Below are 27,498 nucleotides of genomic sequence, written 5' to 3'. Positions count from 1 at the left end.
AATTCTGTTGTAGTGTAGCAACTCCTGTGTGTTACAGAATAAGATAATTGAGTACAGATGGCCCAGCAGGAAAACCTGGAAGAGGCAGAGCTTTGCTGGTAATCACAAAGAGTTTACAAAGGGCTAAGGCTGCTTGCTTTTGGCCTGCTCTTGGCCCCACAATCAGCAATGGACTGCTCATTATTTGCTTATTAAGACTGGAAATCAGAAAGCAGAAATTTGATGTGCTTGCCTTCAAGTTGGCATGTGTGCTTTTGGATTATGGGACTCATCCAAAGCCTACTGAAGTCAACAGAAATTCTTTCCATTACTTTAATGAATTTTGGATCAAGCCCTGTGTGACTGAAATTAATCAAAGATAGCCCTACTGCTTTGATTATACATCAAAGTGAACAGTATTGATCCATTTTCTCCCTCCATGCACTAAAGAAGATAACTTTAAGGCCTATATCCAAATGACAAGGCATCCCAGTATGAATTTGACAAGACCACTAGACTTATTTTCTGACAAGAATATTGGTGGGTTCTTCACAGAACAAGGTTCAAGTCCACTTTTGATCCCCATGGACTTTCCTTAGAGAGAGCTAAAGGAAATCCCTCCAAGGTACAGCTGACTAGACCAGTGCACTAAAAGAGTGAAGATAGAGCCTGTTACTCACCTTTGAATAAACTCCATATTCATGAATAGACATTGGAGGCTTTCATTAATCTATGCTGTAAGAAAACTGAAAATTTACAGTGTGGAATCCTGAGGCTACTTCTGTCTTCAGAATTATTTTTCATACTCTTTAGAATAAGATGTTTGATATTTCCTCTTGCAGATTACTCCACATGCCTCATAGAATATTTCCTGATGGTTATTTGGTACAGGCAGTTTCATTTTGTCTTTTGTTGTTGTGTACAAATTCACTACAAAAAACAAGCTACATATGTTAGTTGCTACACCCTACAGTTCAATATAGAATTTGTAATATCTACATAACCTTACCCTATATAATCAACACAGTTCAGAACACCAGATTGTTTATGCATTAAAATATTCTTCTACCCTATCCACATACCATACTATGATGAAACTTATACAATTCTGAAATTACGAGCCTGTGATTATTTTCCCTTCCAAATCTTTATTACACATATTAAACTATATATATAAAATCAACGTATATACTCCTAGCAGGTTATTTCCATTACTGAACAAAACAAGGGAACAGAATTGAGGTTAAATATAGTCAGAGCTGAGTTATATTGTAAAAAACAAAACAAAACAAAAAATCCCTGCAAATATCTATTCAGTTTTTTTAAATGAATTCACTTAGAATGTCTTCATGTTCCTTTGATGTTTAATTTCTAGGAAAATTCCAGAAGATGAGTTTACTGGGAGGACTATTCATGAAAATAGAGAACTTTAAACCAAGTTGGGAAAAGTAATATTTTGAATTAATAAGCATGGGTATTCACATGCTTTTAAGAGATACGCTTATTCCACTCAAGGAGTGGAAACATATCACGTGACCTACATGTCCAGTCAGAACTAAGCAAGGCAGCTCAAAGTTTGACTATCAAATATTCACAGCAAACTGCTTGACACCCAATCTACAGACCAAGGCTATTCAGCCAAAATGTTTGGCAAATAATTTAGAATAATGAGTGATTATTTTAAATTCAGAAAGTCAAAATCAAGAAGTGAAATTCACTAAATAAATAATTTACTATGATGGATTAATTCAGCGCGGAGTCTCAAAATTGCTGCCCTCATGCCTTCACAGTATGCATAGTTCACTCCCGTTGAAGTCCATCTGAGTTTTGCCTACGGCAGGTCCAAAGGATTGGCTCTTCTCTATGTGCCTAGATATCTGTGGTCTCCTCAGAGGTACCTCCAAACTGCAGTAATTAAAGCGTTGGAGCAAGAAGGTGGGGTTGTGCATAGTGGGTGTGGGGATGGAATCTGATGCTCTACTCTGCCTGAGGAAGAGAGGAAACTGAGTTCCTTCTTTCAGTTTCCCTGTGTCCTTCAAATATTAGTGGTCTCTGAAATAAGGCACTATGCATCTTAGCCTTTTCATACTCTGCTTAAGTGATCTTTAAATGAGTGTACTTCATTGTCACATATAATTGCTGCATCGCTCTTATTTTCTTTCCTAAGGCTGCCTTCAGCCTCTGCTCACATTTCATTATTCCAAGTCACTGCCTTATAACAAATAGGTCCTTTGTTCCCCATCTGATTCCATTATGTGTTACTCACAAGTCCTACCAGTAGAATGCTTCTCAGAAGAGTTAGCAAAACTTTTCTGCTGTCAGAGTAGCAGCCGTGTTAGTCTGTATTTGCAAAAAGAAAAGGAGCACTAGTGGCACCTTAGAGACTAACCAATTTATTTGAGCATAAGCTTTCATGAGCTACAGCATCATTGAAGTGAGCTGTAGCTCACGAAAGCTTATGCTCAAATAAATTGGTTAGTCTCTAAGGTGCCACAAGTACTCCTTTTCCTTTTCTGCTGTGACACTCTGTAGGCTTAAGTCCATTGTTTGATCAGAGAATGTGCATTTTGGATCTTTTGAATATCTTCACACCTAAGTAGTGAGAGTTGATATTTTATGAACTGTAATTTGCAACGTGAAGACTAGCAGCTCAGCTTACCTTCAGTAGTCACTGCACAAGACACCAAAGCATGTACTCTGGGAAACAAGCCTATACTGGCATGGAAATGGACTGGATGGTCTAACAGGTCTTTTTCATCTAGAACTTCAATGAATCTGAGAAATGACTGGTGGCTGTGTTGATAGCTGAGCAAGCAATCAATGGAGCTCTTAGGTCTGGAACCCCTGTCCTCCTTTTTCAGGCAAAAAAGCCTGCTGAAAAACCCAAATAAGGAATGTAGAAATCCTGTCTATACTACTGGCAGTCCAAAATCAGAGGTGGTATTCATGACACAGCACAGACAGGTTTCAGTATTATCTGAAATCTAAGCAACCAGGTGAAAATGCCAGGCATTCATTAGATCAAAGAAGCTTATTTAAAGGAACTCACTAGATAGAAGGATGCCTCACTTCATACAATCCTTCAGCAAGACATTTATTCTGAAATGTCAAGTCATTTGGACTATCCATGGAAAGGTGGGATTAAGAAGTAATACCCTGAAAAAGTCATCTAGTTAAAATGGGTACCTTAGCAATGAAGTCAATGTAGAACTGGAAATTCACATGAGAGACTTCTGATGGAGCTACTAAATCAAAAAATCACCAATAGGTGTGCTGAGAGGATATATGTGTATAAAGTTATCACTGGTTTATATATAAAATATTGTGAAAGCCATCAGATCAATAGCACTGGTGTGTGTATATGTATATGATGTGCTAATGATCTGATGGCTTTCACAATAATTAAAAGCACACCCAATCTTCAGGATGTGAATCAAAGCCATATCCATAGAGCTCATAAGAATGCATTCAGAAGATTATATAGTCTTATCAACACACCTGGAGTGGATGGAACTTGGCTGTGAGATGTTTCATGTCCTCAGGGACACCCTGCAGAATAACACATAGCACTTACAGTCAAAGCACTCTACAGATATTGACCAGTTAATACTTACAACACTCCCTTAGTACTATATTGGCTATTTGTCTAACTCAGAGTCTGATGAGGAAACTGAGGAAGGGAGCTGTTAAGTGACTTGGCCAAGGTCATATAGCAAGTTAGTTGCAGAGCTGCAAATAGAAGTCAGGTCTTTTTATTCCCAATACTGTGCACAGAGCCACATGACCTCCCTTCCAACCAGTCCGTCCTGATTGTTTCAGATCATAACCAGGTATGTGGTTCTTTCACTTACACAAGTTAACTCAACTGACTTAAATAGAGCTCCAGTGGGTATATCAGGAAGGAGGGGTAAAAACCCGAGCCCGTTAGCCCATAAAAATATCGTATTACTTTCTGAAGGGAAAAAAAATGCCTCTGATCTTAATGTGCATGCCCAGATTTATCTCCATGCCACCTGAGAGAGAACAATCTCGGAGTTGGTGTTTACATGCTGTGACCGCCACTGGTTCCTCCCCCTAGCACTTCAGGAAAATACTGCTGGGATAGTCTGATCCATAGACTCGCATAGACTGTTAAAAATACCAATTCTTTGTAATATCATAGAACATTTTATGTCTGAGTTGTTACTAGTCTGAAAAGCAGTGTTTTCAGCTGGTTTTAATGACCCTGGTCCAGTGTATTTTGCAATAAAAATGTTCTTTTTCTTAACCTATCGTAGCCTGCTCCCAAACAGGAGCAGTATGCTGGAATGAGTGACACCAGTCCAGGGTAATGCTATGCGTAATACTTTATTTATATCTTTATGTAAACATAATTTGCTTTGTAGGCACAATATAACAAAAGCTCTAAAGCAACAAGACAATTAAACAACGTTTCAGTTCACTTCAATCGGACTTAAGTTAAATAGAAGGTTTCACAGTTCCTTAAGGCAAAATTGAGAAATAATTTATTTCTAACCAATCAATTATCTAGGGAGAAGTTGTTTAACTGACAGAGTTAGCAAGTGGTAAATGCAAATATTTGTTTAGACTGTGAGAGGGTTTTGTTCAGTAATAACAGCCTAACTACTAGCATTTTCTTCTGAATGGCCTGTAACATGCCAGACAAAAGAGATGCTACCTTCTGTGAAGTTTCAGTAAACTCTTAGGGCTAGTGGGTCAAATTCTGCTCTCAGAGCCCAGTACTGCTTCCACTGAAGCTAATTGCAAAACTCCCATTCATTTCAATAGAAGCAGGACAGGACCTTTGCTTAGTCTGGATTTACACCAGTGCAATGGAGAGCAGAAGTTAGCCCATGTTAGGGGAAGGTAGATCCGGAGGAAATTCATTGTATCCAGTGGAATTTCTCCAGCCCTTTAAGGTGATGTTTTGGAGCTCAGAAACTGCCCCTAAATTGGCATTAGTTGCATCAGAAGTATTTTTGCCTCACTAAAATAACCAGAAAGAATGAGAAAAATGGTTTCTTTTCATCATTGTCCTCTATCATTTCTACAGATACTCTAGGAACGTTAATCTTTATTTGACTTGAAAGGAAATTTAAGTGCAGTCCCACCAATACTGTGGTATTAACAGAAGAATTGGTTTGTTATTCTGCTTGCCCTAGTTATCTAAGGCCTTGGGAATGCCACTTTACTGCCAGCTCAGGGTTACGAGCAATATTGCTCAGTTTGGTGTCAAATGAAAACTCATGAATTATGTTTTAAAGTGTGTTGCAGGATAAAATTGCTCCAGAAACTTTTAAACAAACATAACCAACCATTTTTCTTACTGTTGTCATCTTACGTGACAAAAATTAAATGGCAATTCCTTTAAAGGCCCAATTTAGCAGTCCTAATGCATGTAAAACTCTCACTGAATTCATTTGGTCTGTATTCTGATGGCAAACTTGGGCCTAATATGGCACTAATACCTTAGATAAACTCTGGTATGACAAGATGATACAATTATGCTGAAGTTCTGCATTAAATTCTATAAAAAACTGAAATTCTGTTTTGTATTTCAACAACAGCTTTTTCTGTGGCATTTTTCTCTGTAAACTGACTATTTGGCTTTTCTCATAATTTGTATTTTTTTTCAACCCATAGAAAACTCATTTCAAATGAACATTTTGCACAATTAACTAGTATTAGAGCAGCAACTGCATGAACACAGAGTAAAGAGATGGACACTACTTCTCAGGCAGCATGGATTAAACAGGAAAAGAGGAAGGAAAAAAAAAAAGGAAAGAATCTTCTGAAACCTCACACACAAGTCATCCAGACCTATCTTTCCCATCACATTGAGAAAAGCCTGAGAAACCCATTTTTCACTTGGATCATGACATAATGCTGCTAGGTTTAGGAGATCAGCTAACTTGGCATTTGGGAGATGTGTTTTCTTTTGTGAAAAAGATATTAAATCCAAAAGGGGATTGTCAGAATATGAAGTCTTGGACATTCCTTTACTGCTTCTACTGTGAGTGGCTGCGGTCATTAAAAAAAAATAAAAATAAAAAAGGACCATGGAAGAACTGACCAGCTGCTACTTGGGTAAATGGAAGATAGGGACAAGCATATTTATTTCAGTGTCATGTTTTGTTTTCATTTCCATTACTGGGAGGTAGATACGCTACATGTTCTTAAGGGCTCGATCCTGCAAACATTTCCGCACGTGACTAACTTTATGCAAGGGAACAGATCTGCAACGGGATTACTCACCTATGTAAAGTCATTCATGTGCATAAGTGATGATGGAATTGAGGCCTAAGATTTGTGAGCAAATTGATTAATCTTTGTAGGAGTTCGGCACCATTACTCAGCTTATTAGTCCATTAGTGATTTCAGAAGTGTAAAATCAGCCAACAAAATAACATCTATTCCATGTGCTGAACAATGATCCCTACTGTTAGCCAGCTTTTATATATCACTAAGAATACGGTTGCTTCAGTTTTTGGACACAGCCAGCTCAAATTAAACCTTGGGAAGAGGTGCTGTTGAATCAACAGTAAATTTGGTAATAGTTTCATATGGTTAAGAAGCACTGGGCAGAAAAAGTGGCCCATTGACTTTTCCTGAAAGTAATATAAGGGAATGGTACATAGGGTGATCAACAGTAAGCATGAAACTTGGCACCATGCATCAATTTCCATTTAATTTGTAGTGCTGATGACTAATGTGGTTATACAATACTAATCAAAGACGCTTAGTAATGACTTCCGGCATATTTTCTTTCAGACTCTACCATATATTATCGAGGTTCACAAATGAGGTATTTTTTAAAACTTAAGACAGAACTGTTTATGAGATGAAGTAGCATGATTCAGGGAAACAGAATCAGTCTTCTTTGCTGCCTCTTATTTGTGTCTCATAAAGAAATGCTATGTTTTGACCTTCTTTACTGAAAGTCCACAAACTGAAAGCCCTCCCTCTGATTAGTGCAGAATACCAGACGATGGGCAGGGAATTAAAAAAACAAATCTCCAAATTGAAAAAACATTACACAAATTCACATGAAGAAAGATGCCCATCTAAAATTACACAGTACATTAATAAGGCTTTTAGATAGGAAAAGAAAATCAATGGGACTCCTACAGATTGGCCGTCACACTATGGAATGTCATAATACTGCACTGGATAGGAATGGCACTTGAGTTCAAAACAACAATGATCAACAATTTATAGCTCAGCTGGCTGCAGACAAATACAACACACACTGTACTACAGCATTTGTTCACTGATGCACAGAATAGATTTCCCAGTCTTGTTCTCTTCTACTCAATCACTCTTTCTGTTTCCCCCCATCCCTAAGGGTTACTGGATGAATGGCATGCGTTCTTTATTCTCATTGTCCCCTTCATGGTCCTCCTCCTCTTCTCCTGCTTCGCTTGTCTCTGTGCTGTCATTGGCCATCTGTGGACAAAATGAAGGAAATCGTGATGTTTACGGTGGTTTTTCAGCTATTTTAATTTTAGCTTGACTCACCTGATAAAATGATATTAAAAAAAATAAAACTTTGTTAAAAACTGAAAATGCACATTCTATCTGTGCAAAAGCTTTGTCTGTTGTAGAGCAATTTCAGTGTAAGATCATAAACCATTCTCCAAAGGATTACACAGCTGAATTATTTATCAGGAGCTGCTATGTATGACAGTTGTGCAATTGAGTTTGGTGTGCGTAGCAAAATAACATCAAGGCTCCCATATATGAAAGAAAAATGCGTGGGAGGTTCACAAAGTGCATCCATCATGTGTTTTATGAATCTTTCAGAATCAGTTGTCTCACCAAAGCGAATAGCAAGATACTTTGGTGATTGTTAATAGATGGCATCCAATCCTACAAATATTCAAGGAGGCACAATGTCTTGGGAACCCACAGAATGGTTATTTATTTTTTATAAAAACAAATTAGGACCAATTTGTATAGGACCACTGGGCATGTGAACGTGCGTATACTTGCTGTCATAGGATAAATAGGTACTGAATCAACATCATTACAGTGAAAATACAATGTAAAATTTAATGGTGGGACAGATGCTAGATTTCTATTGTGTAATGAGGGAACTTCTCAGGTTGTAGATAACCACACAAAATATTAATCCATAGTAGTATTTAAAGAGCACAGCATCTTTTTTCCAGATAAGAATGCTATTTACACAGCATATAATAACCAAAGATGTAACAGATGCTTGCATTGCATCTTTCCAATTTGGCTGAGGTCAACAGGCACAAACAGAATTGTATTAATTTTACATGTTCCACGAGACAGCGTTGCATTCATCTGAATAGACCATGGATCCTGGATTGTCTTGCTAACTAAGACTATCCTACTTGGTACATGGTGAAATCCTCATTTGACTTTATAGGTATTTTCTAAACCTGAATGAAATAAGGAATTAAAAACCAAACATTAATACCATCAAGCTTTGACTTAGTTTTCTGCCAGAGATCACAATAATCCACAATGGAGAGTTCATTAGTGGGCTCAGCCTCAGAGGGGTGTATTAATAAGTTAATAATGCATACCCTAGAATGGCTTATTGCAGTAAGAACCCGACTCCTTAATTTCACAACAAACAACTTACTTGGAAACATATCTGGGGAAAGAAAGCAGTTTTACGATGTGTTCTTCCATTCTTTGAAAACCAGAACTTTGAATAAGAGGTAAACCTGGGGGAAATGGCTACAATCACTTTTCTCCTACTGCTCTGAATATATTTGTGGATTATTGTTTCTAACTTATTTTTCTCTTTTTGAAGTTCCTTGGTCCATATGGATCCCTTCATCCCACTTCTGATGCCAAAGTCCAGCTAAACACTTACCTTCGGAGTAGCAGATGAATTTGCAATAGTATTGCTCTATTGTTATGAATTAGAACAGAATCATGAAATACTCTAATGTTCATACTGTAGTTTGGGTTCCCTAACTAAGGGCAATGAATAACTATAAACTCTGGAGGGGGAAAAAAAGGAGTCCAGCCAAAATTATATTTGCTCTATTAGATTGTTGCTAGCTCTTGAAACCCCATGCAAATGAAATGAAATAAATAAACGCAACCTTATTTTAATGGACACGCAAGTGACATTATGAAATTACTCATATTTATGAACGAATTCCCTTCAGTGTTTGTGAAAATATATCACATATCCTCTCACTTTCTAAGTCTGTAGCTTCCACAGACACTAATGGCAATTAGGCATGTGCATTATCAAGAGAATAGATGGCTTAATATGTTGGAGACTCCTCCTCTTTTCTCACTCTTTATTGCTCTGCTGTGTTTTACAGTTTTAGGACTCAGTTGAGTGTCTGGTTTCAAAGAGTGTCTGGTTTCCATGTGTGAGATTCCAATAGCCTTTAAGTCAGGTTTCCTGATGCCTTGTGAGGGTTATATACAGTATTAAGTAACTTGCGGTCAATTTTAGAGCACATCCAAACCTCCTCTCTCCAAATGGGGAGAACTTCAGATCTGAATCCAAACTGTGCATTTTACGTCCATCTTTAGTTAATTTGTTCCTGCTTTTCTTCTATTACTCTTTCCAATGTAAACAGCCTAAGTTTGGCTTGATCCTTCTGATTTCCCTCTACCAAATACTCTCTGTAACCTTTCATTCTCAGCATCTTGATGCGCTGCGCTCAGTCTGAACACAACATTTAGTTTCAGTAGATCCATCATTTTCCTTCTCTCTCAGGCGCTACCCAGTAACAAGTACAATTATCATTACATTTAAGCTTACAAAGCATGACTTTACCCAAAATATCAGCATACCTGGCATTTTCAACAGAGTTTAAAGAAATCACTAGCTGGTTCCTACCCAAGAAATATTCCTTTGTATGGCACTGGGAAGGCAATTCTGCAGATATGCAGGTTTTAAGGGGAGTACTCTCTTGTGTTTATAGGTAAAGATAAGTTGATTTGGTCTGTTTGGCTTCAATCCATTGCATTATCTCCACTAATGTAGCAATCTAGTATTACATGGAACAGCTATTTGTTTTCTATCAGAGACAGAAATAGATGCTGTGTGGTTTTTTCCCCAATCAAAGTAATCTAGTAAGATTTTCCAGAGGCAATACTGGTTTATATTTTGAGAGACAGAGATGGCCATTTTACCTATGAAATGAACTGCTGTGGCTATTTTCTGCAAATCTCTTTCAGAACAAGAACTACAATTTGTACTGTACCTTACAGTACAAATTAAAGATTGTGATGGTTTTGATTTTGTCACTTTAGGTGATATTTATCTGGTAGAAAACCACACGCAAAATAATTAACTCTAAGACCTGTTGACACATTGTAATTTGTATGGAACAGTTATTATATACACAATGCTTTTCACTCACCAGTGGAGTGGGTGCCTTCTCTATATCCAGAATAAGTTTTCCTATATTGCCCCTGTCATGGATTCTCTGCATGGCCTCCTTCACCTGTAAGACAAAACATGTTAAATTCCAAGGATTAGTAACACAGAAACCAGAATTTTATATTCATACTAAAGTGACAGCTATTCTTCATGATGCTCAAGTTGTCCATCAAAGAAAAATGAGGAGAACTAGACAGGAAATAGTTTTACCATCCTGTGACTTCATAAACTGTTCCTGTTCTTCGTTGGGACAAAACAGAGACCTGTCAATTTTTTCATTAAAAAACCAAAGAGAGACCTCTGCCAAAATAGTCAATAGCTCAGTGTTCAAGGCACTCACCGGAGATCTAGGAGGGTTCAAGTACCTTCTCCAAATCAGGCAGAACATGGATTTGAAACCAGGTCTTCTACAGCCTAGGCAAGTGTCCTAACCAGTGGGTCATTAGCTATTCTGAGGTGACCTTTTCTCTCACTGGCTGTCCCCTATGGTTTTGACCAGAAATTCCATCATGGACCTCAAAGGCCCTTCTGATTAAAGTTTCATCAAACCCAGTACATTCCCGTAAAAAGTTTTAATGAATTGACATAACAAACAACAAAAACCAAACAAACATGTTTTGTCAAAAAGTTCCTGGCCAGCTCTAAAAAATTATATGTTTGGCACTGTCTATTTAGATTATAAATACTTAGGGCCAGGGATTCTCTTTTGTATAGCACCTAACACAGTGGGATCTCTGTCTTGATCAGGGTCTCTAGGTGCTAGTTTAATAAAAATAACAAATACTGTGGCCACCTGAACTGCAAACTAATGGCTACAAGTAGTGATCAGCCAGTAATTCCCAACAAAAAGTTCATTCTGCCTCTTTTTCTCTTTGCAGAACATCTGTGAGTAGACTGGTTTCACTAAATGTATTCATTATAGTAATATATTCAACTACCATATTTTCAATTAAGCTGTCATGGTTTTCAATGAATACCTTTTTTGCATGCAGGAGCAATGCTACATACGCTACACCAGTTGTGGCTATTGTCATAATTTAACCCTCAGTGCATGAGCGCTGTGCATTTCCAATTTTTTTTAGCGTCCTTCAGATACCACTGAAAAAAGACATTTAACAGCTGAATGTAATTAGTGCGTGTGAGAAAGGAACAAAAAAACCCTCAGCTCACCAGTGTGTTGGAGAGGAGCTTATTTTGATGTATGAAGTTTCAGAACTCATGGGAGCTGTATGTTGATGAAATGGAATACTGCATGTGTGTGTTTTACTGGCTATTTGATGCATAAAATGTAGACATTATTTAATGGTCGAGGATTGGAAGAGGAGTAGACACTTTCCTCACTTTAATGGTGGGAAACTTCAGTAACTGTGAACATTGCATATAAAGGGTGTTTCATATCATTGTCACTTCATTTTTTTTTTGCCAGAATAATGGGATGTGTTGAAGCAAGAAAGTAAAACACAGAATTATATGTTAATAAGACCTACCACCTGTGACATAGCTTTATTACATTATTAAACAGGCTAGCATAGAAGTTTGAAACTAAACATTGCTCCAGGAACAAATAAACCCTGCACTACATTTAAGGGCATAACTCAGGACCTGGATACTTAGCATGGTCAATTAGGGCCCAAATATGGATACTTAACTTTAGACATCTTGGCTTGGCACTTTAAAAGTGTCTAAGAGAGTAAGGCTACCAACTTCTACGGAAATCCAATGAGAGCTGGACCCCTAAATCCCTGATTAAATGCCACCCCTATGTTTGAAAATTGGAACCAATGAACTCTCAGTTCTGCAACCCAAGTGTTGCCCAATAGTACCCTACATTATAAAATGCTAGACTTTAAAAATCTGTGAGAACATGAATGAATACGTACTTTATAATGGAAACAAAACGTACGACCAATATGAAAGGCTTTCCAATTAATGACACTGCTGTAACTTAATTTTGGAAATCTTCCCTCTTTTCAGCAATCCCAGATGCTTTCACCAAAAGGGAGACTGGTGACCTTTTAATGGTGTACATAGAACCACACTGACTTTTATGACATAACTGTGTCGTGATCAGTAAGTCCAGTTATCCTGTTAAACTTTCTGTACTGAGCAGGATACGTTCTGTGAGCCTAGGAATTCTTTTCAGAAAATATTCTTTTAAGAACAATCACCAGACTCCCTAAAGAAGAAGCAGTTTCCTTATGTTTTAAAACCTTTAACGATATAAATAATCCAAATTAATAGGACAGAACTGAAGGAACCAGCAAACACATTTGCCCACCAGGTGAAACTCATCACCAGAAATGTCATGCTGAAAGCAAGGACACACAACGTTTATTATCATCTGCACCACCTCACATTAAGTGAGGCAAATTTGAGAAAATGTGCTTTCCCAGCATATTTTTTCCCCATGCGCAGGATCAGGTTTAAGACTCTGGAGAAAGGTTCAGGTGTGTTTCTAGGATACCCGTAAGTAGCTTGCGAATGCAAACAGCAGGCCAGAGGAGACGGGAACAGTACAATTTCTAAAAACAATATTGGATATAGGATCCAGGTGAAGCAATTAAGAATAATATTAAAAAACAAACCCAATATGACCGAAACTTTGAAAGAGCTGCTGCAATGTCACACTCCAAAATCTGTACATGAGAATGTCATTTGTAACTTGCTTGCCTAGCCAATGGGCCCGGTTCTGCCCTTAGCTGTATCAATGTAATTTCATTTGATACACAGTATCTGAATCAAGCTGCTGTAAAATGCACGCAAGTAGAAGACTTTGCAGTGTTCGAGTGCCAAAAGTTCATATTTGTTAAATAAGTCTGCGGCAGCTTGTTTCCTCAAGGTGCTAGAGAAAGAAAAACCAGGCCATTCTTTGCCACTAGATCTCACTGCTGTTGGTATTTATTATAACAGTTATTCAAATGAGAGCCATCTGTACTGATGCCTCTCAATTGCACATCAGTGCATCCTGGTGACATTCCGTCCAAAACAGAGGCCCCATGCCTTATTTATCACATCACCCCATTTGAGCTGAGTTCACCGGGCTTGAGTTTAAGTGGGGCTTAAGTGATAATCTGCATTAGACTCTCTTTCTCTGAACCCTGGTAGAATTTCATCCACAGGGCCTGTACACCATTAGCTCCAGCAAGGAACTGCTGGAGTTGTGTAGCATTCGGCGGCCAAGCAGACTTTCTTGTCCCTAAATTACTGGTCACTGATCATGCTGAGTGTATGCTGTCTGCATTTGTCAACTCAGAAAGTCAAAACAGACAAGTAAGATTCACTTTTGTTTTTCTGGTTTAGTCAATTTAATTGTCTGCTTCTTGTGCATTAACACAGTGATAAGAGTGTTTGGGTTGCAGACAGTGCAAGGGAATGTTTACTTACTTAAAAATGGTTTCCATTGGAATAAGGAAGCCATAGAAACATTCCGATAGGCTTGCTTTCATACAACCTACACTTTGGGCCTAATTTGACCCAAATTAGGTTTGGTGCTTAAACTACCACTGTGGTATTGATTTTAACCCCAAGAGGCTCAACAGAGACACAATGACCATCACAGAGGCATTACACGGCTCAGATCAGGCACCAAATGAACATTTCCACACACTCAAGGAGAATAAGAAAAGGCTGCCAATGCTGCTGTAAAGAAGTACAGTGCCTGTGAAGATGAACATGTCCTCCTGTGTAGCAGGAAGAGATACTGATGAGTAGGAAACTGCAATAAAATGAATCCTTTGAGTTTTCTCATATCTGTCCAGCCTGATGGAGACATATTTCCCTCTTGCTTCCCACTCCAAGAACTATAGCTAGGGGGCGGGGGAAGCAGAGGGAGGATGAATGTGTATTGTGAGATGGTAGATGTAGGTGAGGTAGGGTACTGAAGGCTGAATAATGATTGTAGCTGGGAAGGGCTGTGTTGGTGGTAATATGCATTTGAGCAACCATAACTGTTTTTAACAAAAGTTTTTGTTTATTTAATTTATACACACGCACACGCACACACACACACACACACACACACGATGCGGTGAAACAGCCTACCCCAGTTTATTTTCCTGTGGGGGATGTTATGGTTGGGAGCTTAGAGCTGCTGCTGTTGGATCAAAGCCATTTCTGTCCATCTGTATTGTGTAGCATGCTGAGAAGAGCAACACTTACTGCCAGTGGGCCTTGGTAGAAGAGGAAGGGCAGAAATGCATTTGCATTAAAGGTCAGAGGATGTTCTGAAATAGGTTTCATGACAGCTGTGTTTTTTGGAGGTTTAGGTTTGACAGCTGCATCAAATCTTCTCCAAGACCACCATGTTGTCTCTGTTAGGATACTCCATAAAAACACAGAGCTGTTTGATTTGGTATCCTCTTTACTATTTGTTATTATCCTTTTCTTTTTAATAACTTCACATTCCCTCAAATCTTTTCACTATGAATTATGCCCACCATAGCTAAACAATCAATCTGGAACTTAGGACCTCTTTACTCATCCAAGTCAAGGCACTCATTTTAATCAACAACTGCAGCTTGTGGAAAACCACCTGATTTAATACTCTCATCTCCTGCCAAATTAGATTTCCTCTTTCTTCTTGTGAAGAAGTTTAGCAACACATTATGTCACTGAGTCCTCAGATATCAGGGGATAGCTGTGTTAGTCTGTATCCACAAAAACAACAAGGAGTCCGGTGGCACCTAAAAGACTAACATAAGAACAAGCTTTCATGGGTAGAAACCTCACTTCTTCAGATGCAGATGTTATTTATACAAAGAAGCACTCCAAAAAATTAGATGAGACACCATCCAAGCAGAAAAGTGAATGGGAAATCCAGACTGGCCAGATGTCTTTGGTCCTGGAGTTTTGGAATTGATCAGTAGACATTGTTTGATATCTAAGCTCTACATTTCTTCAAAGAGAACCTGGATGAGGCTACATTTTAAAAACAGGATTCCTAATTTAGAAAATCCATTTGGGGGATAGGTTTGCTCTCTGAGACATTTAAAAAACTAGACTTCACCAAGTGCTGGAAAAATGTCCTCTAGTGAAGAATCCAGCATCACAGGAGGTTAGATTAGATCATCAACTTGCTCTTTTTCCATCTCTAATTTCTCTGATTATATACAAAACCATGGACTTTTAAAAACAGCCAATATTATTTTCTATATATACAATGCTCCCATAATACTGGTTCACAGCTGTCTGGCTTTCCTGCTGGACTGCTGATTGCTGTGGGTCATTAATGCTTCATTTTGCCTCCAGTCACCCCAGGCAAGGATGTTAGTGCTAATGAGAATTCTGACAATTATTGATTGTGTCAACAGCTGTATGCAAACACAGAAGCTATGCTGCACCACATGGCAACTGCGAGCAGAATGCTGCTCAGCTTCCCTGTGTCAAAACACAAAACCCTTTAATTAATAAAACCCTTATCTTGCACATGGTGACCAGCTCTGATCCCTTACATGAGTAATAAGAATAATCATACACAGATCCACTATGTCCCAGGCCAAATCCCATGTGTAGGCCTTTATGTGGTTGATTTTTTGGATGAACGTTGGCCAGTCAATTCACCTGTTTTAGTATGCTCTGAAGTTGTAGGGAAAATATTAACATGATTCAAATAATTACGCTAACATTTGACTACATTATGAAAACTGAAAGACCAACATGTGATGATGCCTTAAGATTTGAGGCATTTGAAATCGATTTGGAGAAATCAATCATGTATCTTGTTGACATTAATAGGATTAACATATTCATGGTGGCTAATGCCTGAATATACCACAGTGGAACGCACAGTAATTAAACAACTCTTACTTCAAAACCTCCATAGGAAGTTTTAAAAGTATATATATTTTAAAACACAGTTATAATTACAATAACAGCAATTTTTCAACTGTGCCATAATCGACAGAGCCAAGCACGTTGTCTAATGAAAAGAAATACACATTTTATATAGAGCTCTTAAAAGATGTACAGTAAAACAGTAGAAATGCAAAGTATTGTTGGTTACTGTACATTTCCTTCTAACAATGATACTTTGAATTTGTTGCATTACCTGTTAGAGCAAAGGGAAGATTACTGTATCTCATTAGCTGTGCTAAAGCCCAGTGGCAAAGCAGACTCTTACTTTTGAATTGCAATAGTTCTTTTTCATTAAAAATGCACACTACCACATAATAACCACACATTATTTGTCTCGAGTGACTAGGATAGTGATATATATTATGGGGATCTGGGATAGTTTTATTGTAATCACTCTTTAATTAGTGCCTGGAAAGCAATTATACATGGAAACAAATCAAGAACTTAGCAAAAAAAAGTTACAATTAAAAGTAAAATATCAGAATTTAGGAGCTGATGGACAACTATCTAACTGGTTATTTAAAGGCATTCCCATGAACAAACAACTTGATGACCATTTACGGTTCCTATATCTAACTGTTTCTTTGTCTATCTAAACATGAATAAAAATATTGATTCCATTTCTGCTTAGAAATAAATGACTTTTTAAAAGGCTGCTGTAGTAATAATCTTGTTCTACTTTATTGTTATCAGTTCTAAAATGAGACTGTCATGAAACTCAGGAGCCAATCCCCTAGTATTCATTCCACCTCTTTTAGGAATTGAGCTATATCAATGTTGCTGCCTAAGTATGATTTTATTAATAGTGTCCATCTGCAATGAGCGAGGCCTGCAGAACTGCAGCACCTGATTCGTTTGGAATGCAGATCTCCATGAGAAGAAGTGCAAGATTAAATATGATGATTGTCTAATTTGAGTGACTGCAGCTAACCAATTAATAGTTTCATTTTCTGATTTTTCAGGAGTAGTTGCAACAAAATAATATACATATATAAATCATTTCAGCAACTCTACAATCATAGAAGTCCAGGAATGTCACCAATGGAGGAAGTAACTTTTTAATCTATTATCAAATTATGAGAATTATACATACAGTGATCAGTTTGTAACTTAATTTAGCTTTAACCTTGCATTCCCAGGGTCCTTGGCAGGGCTGGTTGAAAATGTTTAGTTGAAATACACAAACAAACGGGTTTTCACTGAAACAAAATATTTTGCAGAAATTGTCTGCTTTCCCTGAAAATTTTGGATTTTTGTTGGAAAACTGTTAGGGCTTCTTTTGGGGAATTTTTCAGCTGCAAAATTTCAGTTTTTGGTTTTCTTGGTGTAGTTTTTCGATGAAAAGCTGAAATTTTCCACTGAGAAATTTGACAGAAAACAAGGATTTCTTTTCATTAATATCAGGTTGGGTTTTTTTTTTCCAGAACCAGCCCCATGCTCCAATCACACATTTTCCATCCAGCTCTAGACTTTGGTGCTGTCCTTGCACTTATGGATCAATCCTTCAATGTGCTGAACACCTGCAACTGCTACAAGTTAGCGGGAATTGAAGGTGCGGTGTACCTTGCAGATGATACTTCATTAAGGCACATTGGTGAGATTCAAATTCAGTAAAGCACTTAAGCACCTACTTAAATCTCAACTTCAAGCACATGCTTAAGCAGCCTTCCTTAATAGGGACGCTTTTCTGAATCTGGTTCTAATAGTTTAAGGACATCTTATGCCTGGAGCAAATAATCCAAAATCATGCTTCAACTGTCTGTTGTTTCACTCCATCTCTTCTTCTTTATTTTCTGTCCCCTCAAACCTGTCAGCTATTCTGCATTTTGAAAACAAGATCTAGCAGTAATCTCTGTTGAGGTGCTCATTGAGGTTTGCTACTATTCAGTTTCCTTTGGAATTTCATTAAGCGCACACAGTCATTACAGTATAACCAAAGCAATTTACTTGCTACATATATAGTAAATGTTTAATAATTTGCTATCCAAATGGAAAAAATATATTGCTAATTATCTCCTGTATCATTTTGCAGTGTGGAAATTAAGTGCAGCTTTTCTATGAAACGATGAGTAATGCAACATAATTATTAAGTGTATCTTGCAAAATCCTCTTTTGAATATTATTTGAATCAATAGGCTCCACTTCTGCTACACAGCTCAAATTAAGAAACAAGCCTCTGGGAAGTTAAAAAAGAAATCTCAGTGTAGCTGAATGCAGAAACATACTCAAGTCAAAGTAGTACCAGGCACCATTTGAACATTAAACTGCTCCCTGTGACAACAGAACACCCGGGGGAGCTTTATATCCATGTTAGTAATGTGGATGCTTGGTACAGAGACAACAAATGCAACATACCAGGGGAAAAAACTTACCTATGGGAACATCGAAATAAAATGGTTTCATCATCCTAAAAAAAGCTGATCAGCTCAGCAGTACCACATATTTTATAAAACTTATTTTTAGGGATGTCTACACTGCATCTGGGGAACTCAGGCTCTGAAGCCTGGAGGGTGAGTTTGAGAGGCCAAGATCCCACCCAAATCTACACAGCCGTTTTTAGAGGGCTCGTTCAAGCTCTGCTAGCACAAATCTGTGGACTGGGATGCTTTCTCCCAGACATAGTGTAGACATGCCAGTAAGACCTTGCATATCCTTTATGAAAGCAGAATCTGGGATAGGAGGCTATTGGTACAGAGGAATGATTCAATATGGTTTTCCCTCCATCTGGGCAAACCCCAGCCAATGGCTCAAAATGACATCTATAAGTTATAAGTTTCCATCTTTAAACCTTTCATGTGCTTCCCCTCCATACACACCTCTTCCTAGAAGAAGACATGTTTACTTTGGGTTGGTGGAGGACTTTTGTGCTAGTTGTCTATGTTGGTGATTTCATTCCCTGGGTCCCTCTCTGGCTGGCTGGAGGTGGCTGGAGAGAAACCCAAGTGGAGGACAGGAATCCCTCTTTCCCCTTGTAAGTGGCAACCACTGCAGTGTGACACCCTGAGTAACACAGTAACCCCTTCCCTAATTCTTGTAAGCAGCACCCTGTGTCTTTGCCCAGTACTTGTGCTACAGTGTGAAGAACAAGCCTCAATTAAGAAGCTACTCGATACCACCACCTAGCTGCTGCTGCCTCCTTTAATCCCTTAAGGTGATCCCGCTGGAACGAGAAACAGATTACACATTCACACACAAGTGATAAGCTTCCACCAAGAAAGAGTCCAAGCTTCCCAAAGACAGACTTATGCCGAAGGGTGGTGAATGGGCTAACCACCTAATCCCCACTCAGAAATCCAAGATGCACAGAAAGTAGGTACATATTAGGTAATGAGAGGGCAGGGAGGACTGTGGTGAGACTCTGAGCTTTTCCTGAATCTCAGCAAAAATGACATTGGGGCATGTGGGTGAAGATTGGGAAAGTTTTGAATGTTGCTGAACAGGTTTGTCCATTCCCAGTTTGAATTTGACCCAGTCCACACGTGGAATGAGTTAAGAACATAGGACTGGAAGGAACCATTTGGGTCACCAAGTCCAGTCTCCTACTATTGCTGGTGCTCCCATCATATAATCCCTTCCATAAATTATTGGAAGACTGTTCCAGAACCTCACTCCTCTGATTGTTAGAAACCTTCTACTCTCCAGGCTAAATGTACTCCTGGCCAGTTCATACCTGTCTGTTCAGTAGTCTCAAGGTAGCCTGGGACATTGGACAACAGCTCTGCCAGTGTAACCACTGATCTCACATTTCAGTGAGATGGCAGTCACCACCTCCAGCAGGACATAAGAAAATGCGTATTTCAAACTCTTCTCCAGGGGGCACTGTGGAACACACCACCATTTATTTTATGACCCAGCACCATAACCTGGCCCTCTCTTTAGGCCCACACTTCTAGGCTGCATGTAAACATTGCTGCTTCTCTATGATCCAGCCTTTCCCCTGTTTCCACAGCTAAAATTCTCATCCAAACCCTCCTCTTGTCATGTCTTGACTACTGCAACAGCTGCCTGTCTGGCCTTGATAAACATCATCTTGATCCCTTCCTTCTTTTATCCTTCTAAGAACATCAAAGAACATCTGCAAGGCTCACCATCCCAGCCACTTCACTTTGCTTCCCTCTTTGCATCCTTCCACCAACTCACCCCGCTCCTTGCATCAAACACAAATAACTTGTTCTCACTTTTAAGGACTGTTACGGCTCAGCCCTACACTACCAATAACCTCTTATATGGTACTGACATCAACCACCACCTTTGCTCTGACAAGGTCAACCTTTATCACCTAGCCTTAAACACGTTCATGCTTTCTCCCATGCTGCCACTTGGGCATAAGTGGATCTCCCCATAAAAATATGCAAAGCCACTAATTTAGTGACCATTACTACTGGCTGTCATAATGGTCTTCAAATTTCTCCTTCAGTCACTTCTGTTGTTATGCCTACAAGACATTTGACAATGGCTAGGCAGCCATGAGTCAGAACTGTTGCTTGGTACAACAATCATAATCATCTCACCATTACATAGTAGTCTCCCATCTGCTTGTTGTTGTCTCCTTTCATATACTAAGCTTGTAAACTCTTTGAGGCTGGGATTGTCTTTTCGTTTTATCTCCGTATGGTGTAATGGGACCCTCATCCAGTTCTAAATGTGGCCGTTAGACACTATTGCATTACAAATAAATAACAGTAATACTGCCATTTTATATCCCACACCAATACAGCCTCTTACACAAAAACAGAAAAGAATAATAAGAGACAGCACTAAGCTTTGCGCAAATGCTAATGTCCGTCTTGAAACTCCCCTTGTGCCAGTCATATACCCTTGAAGAACATGGCAGGAAATCAGCTAGAATAAACACAACCTTTGGAAGTATTTTACAACAATATAAAGCTAAACCGTTTAACCATCTGAGGCAGGACAACGTTTTTGCTCAGAAGCTAAATAGTTCTCTTTGATTAGTACTAGCAGATACTTGGCTGCTTCAGGATCCCAGGAGAGAGAGCGAAGAAGGGGATAGAGGACATATACTGAGATGAGCTTGGTTGCCATTCTTGATATCCCAATAAGGCAGATGCTGTTCACTGGGAGGATTTTAAAAACCTCCTCCTCTTTATTAATCTCTTCCTCATCCTCTGTCTGCAGCAAAACAGTAAAGCTGCGCAAATGTATGCTTCTGTCATAGGAGTCAATGCAGGCTCTTTCTATCACAGAAAAAAGAGCGGGAAGAGCATTCCTTACTCGTAATTAATTCCTCTCCCTACCCTGGTGTGGTGTGTCTGAGGAGCCAGCAGCTTAATCATGTCTGCAAATCACATGGACAGATCTCCATGGTGACAGAATCATGTGGTATGTAAATATGAGTTGGATGGCCGAGGTTACTTTGGCAACCCGAGTGGCACAGGTAATAATCCAGATCTTGTTCAGATTTATGAAGGGATAAGCTGAATAAAACTTGTCCATTTTATATTCTAGGGCTGGTCCTATTTCGCTGCTGTTAATATCAATCACTATTTGAGCCAGACCAGAGCTATTGCTGTTAGAATTAAGCTACTATCAAGAATATTTAGTTAAGCAGTGAAGAAAAAGTCTGCTGCACTGTTTATTTTAGCAGAGATACCCCTTAAGCAAAGCTATAGTACTATAGCTTTCAGTAGCATCATAAAGCACCCTAATTTTTACCATCAGAGAAGCTGCCTTGGTGTACTACAGACTTATGTTGCCCTTAATAAGAGTTGCAGGTTGCATTATAACTGCAGATGCTCTGCTCAGGCCAGAAAGGGAGTTTTATCTTCACTTCATTACCTCGGAAAGAGTCTAAGGTTTTTAATATAAAGGTTAATGTTTCAGTGTTTTGATAGACATTAGGGATCACAGACCATGTTTTAACAAGCAGCTACTGTGAGCACGGAAAGAAGCCATCACTTGTGGTTCCTGTCTTACATCTGGCCTCTGTCTCCAACACTGAATGTTTAGGAGTTTAGCTCTGTAACTGTAAGATCAACAGAAGGCTTGCAAAAAGCCAAAGGACAATGCTGCCTTCTTTTCTTCATGGCCACTGGCTTCAGTAAGGGACAATGCAGAGCTGCCTGGTTCGGCAGCACTTGTGGGAAAGCTGGGGCCATGGGTGTGCATGTGCCCCTCGTGAACCACCACTAAGACCCGTGTAGTCTACTCTCCTGCTTAGTGGGGAGGGGCAGGACCCTGGTCCCTTTGAGAGAGTGCCGCCCTCAGTGGGATGCTCAGGATGTACTACATTCCTTGGGGTACAAGGACTATTTTCTTGTGCCCGTACCCTCCCACACATTTTCCGTAGTCCTCCAGACCTTTGTTTTTGCGTTTTCCATGCCCCATGGTTTTGATGGGCACCTTCCACATTTGTGCAACAACACGCATCAGATTAATATTCTCTTGGGAAGCTTGTTGGCTTAGTAAAAAAAAAAAGCGTTTCATTTATCTTGGGAGTTCACAGGAGTGCTTGACTTTCTTAGGCCAGGTCTTCACTACAGACTCTTACTGGCATAGTTCTGTTGAGCAGGGATGTGATCTCTGAGCAGAATAGTGATGGCAGCAAAAGCCCCTAGTGCAGATGCAATTAGGCTGGCAGAACTGTGCTTTTGCTTATTTTGCTCATGGTATGGAATAAGCTCTACTGGCAAAAGCACAGGAGTGTTGGTATAAGCTGCATTCATGCTAGGAGCTTTGCTGGTGTTGCATAATGGGACAGCTCTCCTGGCAAAGTAGACCAGGCCATAATCTAACTCACTGAAACACTGTGTGTGTTGTGTGTGGGCAGCGGGGAGGGATGGGGATGGTTAGCATCCCATAACCGTGATTGCTTTGGCCTGTCCCCTTCCCTTCTAGAAAGACTTTTTCAACCAGTGCACTGGTTCTAATGAGTATTCTCCTATCCCCTTAGCTCCACCGGGAGATGAGGGCACTCAGCACCTCATAGGATTGATTGGGGGGGTGGGGGTGGGATAGTGTAAAAAGGAAAAATAAAGCAGGAAAAGAAATTCAGGCCAACTGGGGCATACACAATCTGTGGCTTCGACACACAAATGAAAGATTGGGCACCATCATTGGTGCTTTCACGTGTGCAAAAATTCCTGGGGGCTCTAGAAACTTTTGCACCCGGAGTTTACATAAACATTAATTTTTAAAAAGTTCTGGAACATGAATCTAATCAAAAATATTTGACAAAAAATATCAAAAAATGGTTGCAGTTAATTTTGTTTTCTATGTGATGCTAGTTGGTATCTTTTATATAAAAATGATCCTGCATGTGAATGTATGAGATCCAAGATCATTTTGTCTGCTATATAATAACTTTCCCTGAGCCCCTTGTTTTATTTAGTGTTAGAATGACACGATCTGTTATTCGGAACTTTCACACTGACGGTTTGGCCATGTGGGTGAGAATATAAAGTCATTTTAAAATCATCTATACTCATGTATCGCCATTCATGGCTGCAATGAACAGTTCTGGCCTCTTCTCCCTTCTCCTTGTGCCTGTCAGTTAGGAGAACACTTTTCTCTCAGGATTGAGGAACAGCTTGCAACATTGGTCTTGCATTGCCATGACAGCAAGACTAAAAACAGGCCCAAGATGAGAAAAATGTCAAAGGACTAGACACTGATGCTACTGTCAGTTTCTGACTCTCCAACTCTTTCCTCAGTTACTAAAGCCATGTATTAAAGTGACATGTCTTCCAGCTACTGGGTTAAATCCTGAGAGCTTTACTTTGCTTTTACTCTCTCCTTACTCCTATAAGTAAGTGGGTATTTGCTTGAGAAAATCCAGAGGAAACACAGAGTAAATGGTTTTAATTATACAATAATAGAGCTGTCACAGAGCCCAAACCTACAAATCTTTACTAAGGCAACTTGAAGTCAATGGGACAACCTGTGTGAACAAGACATAAAGATGGCAGGATTTGGCACCTAGTTAGCCATTTGGTTCATTAATTCAAAAGGAATTTGCCTGAATACTACCAAGGAAAAATGGGAAAGGATCTCAAGATTTGACTCATTGACTTCAGTGAGAGAGTAGCATCATAGAATCATAGAATATCAGGGTTGGAAGGGACCTCAGGAGGTCATCTAGTCCAACCCCCTGCTTAAAGCAGGACTAATCCCCAACTAAATCATCCCAGCCAGGGCTTTGTCAAGCCTGACCTTAAAAACTTCTAAGGAAGGAGATTCCACCACCTCCCTAGGTAACGCATTCCAGTGTTTCACCACCCTCCTAGTGAAAAAGTTTTTCCTAATATCCAACCTAAACCTCCCCCACTGCAACTTGAGACCATTACTCCTTGTTCTGTCATCAGCTACCATTGAGAACAGATCCATCCTCTTTGGAACCCCCTTTCAGGTAGTTGAAAGCAGGTATCAAATCCCCCCTCATTCTTCTCTTCCGCAGACTAAACAATCCCAGTTCCCTCAGCCTCTCCTCATAAGTCATGTGTTCCAGTCCCCTAATCATTTTTGTTGCCCTCCGCTGGACTCTTTCCAATTTTTCTACATCCTTCTTGTAGTGTGGGCCCCAAAACTGGACACAGTACTCCAGATGAGGCCTCACCAATGTCGAATAGAGGGGAACAATCACATCCCTTGATCTGCTAGCAATGCCCCTACTTATACAGCCCAAAATGCCATTGGCCTTCTTGGCAACAAGGGCACACTGTTGACTCATATCCAGCTTCTCGTCCACTGTCACCCCTAGGTCCTTTTCTGCAGAACTGCTGCCGAGCCATTAGGTCCATAGTCTGTAGCGGTGCATGGGATTCTTCCGTCCTAAGTGCAGGACTCTGCACTTGTCCTTGTTGAACCTCATCAGATTTCTTTTGGCCCAATCCTCTAATTTGTCAAGGGCCCTCTGTATCCGATCCCTACCCTCCAATGTATCTACCTCTCCTCCCAATTTAGTGACATCTGCAAACTTGCTGAGGGTGCAATCCACACCATCCTCCAGATCATTTATGAAAATATTGAATAAAACGGGCCCGAGGACTGACCCTTGGCGCACTCCACTTGATACCGGCTGCCAACTAGACATGGAGCCATTGATCACTACCCGTTGAGCCCGACAATCTAGCCAACTTTCTATTCACCTTATAGTCCATTCATCCAGCCCATACTTCTTTAACTTGCTGGCAAGAATACTGTGGGAGACGGTCTCAAAAGCTTTGCTAAAGTCAAGGAACAACACGTCCACCACTTTCCCCTCATCCACAGAGCCAGTTATCTCGTCATAGAAGGCAATTAGATTAGTCAGACATGACTTGCCCTTGGTGAATCCATGCTGACTGTTCCTGATCCCTTTCCTCTCCTCTAAGTGCTTCAGAATGGATTCCTTGAGGACCTGCTCCATGATTTTTCCAGGGACTGAGGTGAGGTTGACTGGCCTGTAGTTCCCAGGATCCTCCTTCTTCCCTTTTTTAAAGATGGGCACTATATTAGCCTTTTTCCAGTCGTCCGGGACTTCCCCCGATCACCATGAGTTTTCAAAGGTAATGGCCAATGGCTCTGCAATCATATCCGCCAACTCCTTTAGCACTCTCGGATGCAGCACATCCAGCCCCATGGACTTGTGCTCGTCCAGCCTTTCTAAATAGTCCCGAACCACTTCTTTCTCCACAGAGGGCTGGTCACCTCCTCCCCATGCTGTGCTGCCCAGTGCAGTAGTCTGGGAGCTGACCTTGTTCGTGAAGACAGAGGCAAAAAAAGCATTGAGTACATTAGCTTTTTCCACATCCTCTGTCACTAGGTTGCCTCCCTCATTCAGTAAGGGGCCCACACTTTCCTTGACTTTCTTCTTGTTGCTAACATACCTGAAGAAACCCTTCTTGTTACTCTTAACATCTCTTGCTAGCTGCAACTCCAGGTGTGATTTGGCCTTCCTGATTTCACTCCTGCATGCCCGAGCAATCCCTCAGAAGGTATTCAACACTTTGGAGAGTGACTTCCTAGCAATTTGGTAGACATATAATATGCCTACACTGGAAGTTGAGATGCAGTTACCAGTGTAGACAGACATACCCATGCTAGCTCTGATTGAGTTGGCACACTAAAAATAGCAGTGTAGCCATGGTGGCACAAGTGTCAGGAGGGAGAGGCTAGCTGCCCTGACTACATACCTAGGATCATACCTTGGATGGGATTGTATTTGGCATGGCTAGCCCATCCTGCCAGCCATGTTGCAACAGCTACTCCATTATTTTAAGTGTGCTAGCTTGATCAGAGCTAATATCGGCATGTCTACCCACACTGGAAATTACGCCTCAAGCTCCATTGAAGACCTATCATGACTGCTATTTAGAGAGCACTCTTAGATGAGACCATGTGTGTTATCTCAGCTTCTCAGTATGGAAAATCCTGACACAAAACAAGAAGGGCAACTCATTTGATTTTCATTCAGGGTTAAAGATAGTGTAACTTCCTTGGGAATTCAGTGGAGAAGAAAACTTTCCCAGCACTACTTTTAATCTGAGTATAATGCATACTATTGCAGTACATGGCATTATCCCAAGTTATTAACGTACACTTGGAGAAGACAAAGTCTATTTTTGTAAAAACAAAAATGGATGCATTGCTAATTAATACAATATATATGTATTTATGCCCTCTTTAGTGTCAAGGCAGTTCTGAAGGTGAGGCTGGGTGGGTGAGGCTCAGGTGAGGCCTGGGTGAGGCTCAGGAGTTTTCATGTCCACACCTGAGAGATGTGTGGGCATGAAAACTATCGTCTCATGAACCAGGATGAAGTTTTGAAGGACTCTAAGCTGCAAGCTTCTGCAAAGCAGCAATGCAGGCTCCTTGTTAAGATTAGCAAACTCTTAGAATCCAGAAAACAGAGCCCAGCTTGTCCCCTGCAGTATGGCTGCCTGGTGCCACACCACTAGAACCAAAACACTCTTTACAGTTTAACACAGTAAGTAAATTCAGGAGTCCACCACTGCACCTGCCTCCTTGTCTGCTTGACCATAGATCTTGGACCAGGCTCAATAGGTTACTCACCAGCTTGCTCAGAGTTGCTCAACCATACACTGGCTTGACCTGGTTTCCTCCCCATCCTGTGACTGCAGGGCAGCATCGCAGACAATAGCTCATGTGGTGGAAGAGTGCCCAACCCAACATAGGTCTATAAGGCCTAGCCTTGATACAGAGGCACTCCTGTGGTTATAGACCTGGATGTCAAGCAACAACATCTGCATTTGAGAGAATGAGTGAGTGAACAACACAGCCCTAGAGCAGATATAGCCTGACTGAGGAGGATCAAC

At 40.0% G+C, this 27,498-nt stretch overlaps 1 protein-coding gene across 1 annotated transcript in view; it reads right to left on the bottom strand.

Moving 5' to 3' along the window:
• Positions 1-4,307: 4,307 nt before the first annotated feature.
• The window catches only part of VAT1L (vesicle amine transport 1 like), a 90,371-nt gene continuing 67,180 nt past the window's right edge, over positions 4,308-27,498 (bottom strand). The window contains exons 8-9 of the mRNA XM_073307987.2: positions 10,350-10,433; positions 4,308-7,425 (exon numbers count right to left, since the gene is read on the bottom strand). Of these exons, the coding sequence (XP_073164088.1) occupies positions 7,327-7,425; positions 10,350-10,433 (183 nt within the window). The 3' untranslated portion in view covers positions 4,308-7,326. The remainder of the gene's footprint in view (positions 7,426-10,349; positions 10,434-27,498) is intronic.

The sequence above is a fragment of the Lepidochelys kempii genome, chromosome 12 (genome assembly GCF_965140285.1).
Source record: "Lepidochelys kempii isolate rLepKem1 chromosome 12, rLepKem1.hap1, whole genome shotgun sequence".
Classification (NCBI taxonomy): Eukaryota; Metazoa; Chordata; order Testudines; family Cheloniidae; genus Lepidochelys; species Lepidochelys kempii.
Note: the sequence above shows the minus strand (reverse complement) of the source record. Positions and strands in the feature narration are given on the sequence as shown.